The following is a 2,332-nucleotide window of genomic DNA, read 5'->3' on the forward strand; positions in this document are numbered from 1 at the left end:
CCTTTTGGCCGTACGTTCACTTTTAGTATGGTTTCCACGCAATCCTTTATAAATGAGACCCCTGGAACTTACTCACAGAAGACCCCAACATGAGGAAGCGTGCTTCCTCCTTGACTGCAGTGTTTGGTTCTACTTATTAATGTGAGTCAGCCTTTTCCAAATCCCGCTCCTCCATGACTATCAGCAGCTACTAGTCATCCCTGGTTCATTCCATTCATTGCAAATCAGCAGAATAAGGGAGGGACAAAAAGTGTAGAGCTCTATTGTGCAGTATGTATTTATGCACTTACAATTTTTAATAAAGATGTTATTTAACATGATGTGAACAAATATAAAGTCAATTTCCTATTTATTTTATTACTATTAGTTTTAATGAACATGTTTGCACATTCAGTTGTGAGTAGGAAGATAAAGAGTTTGTTATCTTGACTAAACAAATCGATCTTGGCGAAGTGGCAGCCTTGGTTMAAAGAGGTCTGGGCAGCCCTGATCTAGAGGAAAGCTTGTGTTGCAGGACTTGTTTTGCTTCATGTGTTCTTACCAGGTTTCTTTGGTGTCCGAGTGAAGCTTCCTTTCACCGTACGGCAGTGGGAGTTGTCTCCTCCACAAACTCCACATTTGTCCTCCACTTTGCTGGAACCGATCTCTCGATCACAGCCGACCTTCTGGAGACAAAAACAGCCAGGCTGATGAGGAGCAGCTCACTGTTACAGTGTGCAGGTGTGCCTCAGGATAAGACTGGAGTTTAAAAGCATCCTCACCACACATTCTCCACGCACACAGATACTGTAGGCATCCTTGTAGGAGCATCGAGTCCCATCATGCACCAGTTGCTTCATGTATGCTGAGTCTCCTGTTTCCTTTGACTTGCAGTACAAGTGGCATCTTTTATTAGCTGTGAGAACAAATCATTCACTTACTGTAAAAACAATTCCAGAGCCCTGACTCTGTTGGCCAAATCCTTTTTTCTATCAAACTCTGGCTCTTTGGTGGTTTTCTGGATGCAGCAGCAAAACCAGAACAAGCTGCGTCTGTGTGACCCACAGATCAGATTTCAGCTTAGTTCAGCTGTCTGTTCTATYTTCACACCCCTTTGGAGCATTAGGTCTGTCTGAATGAGGTCAAAGGTCAGGGGTCAAAACATTCCCGTGAAAATCTCTGAAAGATCTTCAGAAAGTCCAGAGAACTGTGAATCCAGAACACTTAAACAGAAAATCTGCTTCTGTTCTGAGGTGCATCTGAGAGCAACTCATTTTGATGCAGCTTCTTTAAGGATTAATAAGGCAGATAATTCAGTCATTGGTTGGAAGCTGGGTGGTTGGGAGTTAAACAAACAGCACAGCTGTGGTGGACTCTACGCTCATTCATGTTTCAGCTTTTTGTTCTTAATGTCAGTGTGAAGCCCTGAGCTGGTCACCCCACAGGAAGCAGACTCCTGGCTTACCGTCAGGATGTTCATATGGCAGCCAGTGGTGTTTGCTGTTTTGGAATTCAAAGTGAGCGTTTCGATGCTGGCACTGTTGGGCTCGAAAGTCTTCAAAGTGCTGGGGGCAGTCGTTTTTGTTGCACAGCTGATACTCGTAGTTCAGTCCGGGGCAGTCCTGGCCACCGTTCGACGGTCTGTGGGGGTAGAAGGACCAGGATCAGGAGTCAGTGACACCCCCAGCTGTTCTTCAGAAATCAAACTGAAAACCCATTCCTTCTCCAAGTGATCATGTGTTTGTTCTGACTGTTATGTTCCCACCAGCACCAGTGTAGACTCATATTAYCCTGTTGGGTGAAATGAAGACTCTAAAGTGTCACTAAATGATTGGGATTGGTTGTTTGTCTCTCTGTGGTCCTGGGATGGACTGGTAGTAACCTATCCAGGTGTAACCTTGGACAGGTGTAACCTCACCACATGTCCAACACCAGCTCCCTAATGAGCAGGAAACAAACTGAAAGGATAGATCTACTGTAGAACAAAATGCATCAAAACATTTCTAAAGGCATGTTGGAGTCTTTCAGGGAAACTAGAAATGTTAAGGTGGTATATGATCCTATCATGTTAAGGTGGTATATGACTGAGCTACAACTGTCTAAGACTCCTTAGGACTGCTCAGTTAGATACTGGCTTCAGGGGAAGAAAAAAAGGAAGAATAAAAATGTAATTTATTCTCATTTCTTTGTGTATTTCCATAAGAAAGGAAATGAGACCGTGTTTATCTTCAGCTCCATGCAGAACAATAAAATCCAAACTATAAAAGCTAAAACAGATTCAGTAGAAAGCAGCCATGCTGAGGCTGTTATTGTCACTGTGGTAGTAGTGTGTGTATGTGTGTGTGTGTGTGTG

The 2,332-nt window shown here is 43.5% G+C and overlaps 1 protein-coding gene across 4 annotated transcripts in view; it reads right to left on the reverse strand.

Moving 5' to 3' along the window:
• The window catches only part of adamts3 (ADAM metallopeptidase with thrombospondin type 1 motif, 3), a 92,507-nt gene that overhangs the window by 27,671 nt on the left and 62,504 nt on the right, over positions 1–2,332 (reverse strand). For all 4 annotated transcript variants that reach the window (XM_014027345.1, XM_014027344.1, XM_014027343.1 and 1 more), the window contains 3 exons: positions 1,445–1,620; positions 762–895; positions 542–665 (listed from right to left, as the gene is read on the reverse strand). In XM_014027345.1, coding sequence (XP_013882799.1) covers positions 542–665; positions 762–895; positions 1,445–1,620 — 434 coding nt within the window. The remainder of the gene's footprint in view (positions 1–541; positions 666–761; positions 896–1,444; positions 1,621–2,332) is intronic.

The sequence above is a fragment of the Austrofundulus limnaeus genome, unplaced genomic scaffold (genome assembly GCF_001266775.1).
Source record: "Austrofundulus limnaeus strain Quisiro unplaced genomic scaffold, Austrofundulus_limnaeus-1.0 Scaffold638, whole genome shotgun sequence".
Lineage (NCBI taxonomy): Eukaryota > Metazoa > Chordata > Actinopteri > Cyprinodontiformes > Rivulidae > Austrofundulus > Austrofundulus limnaeus.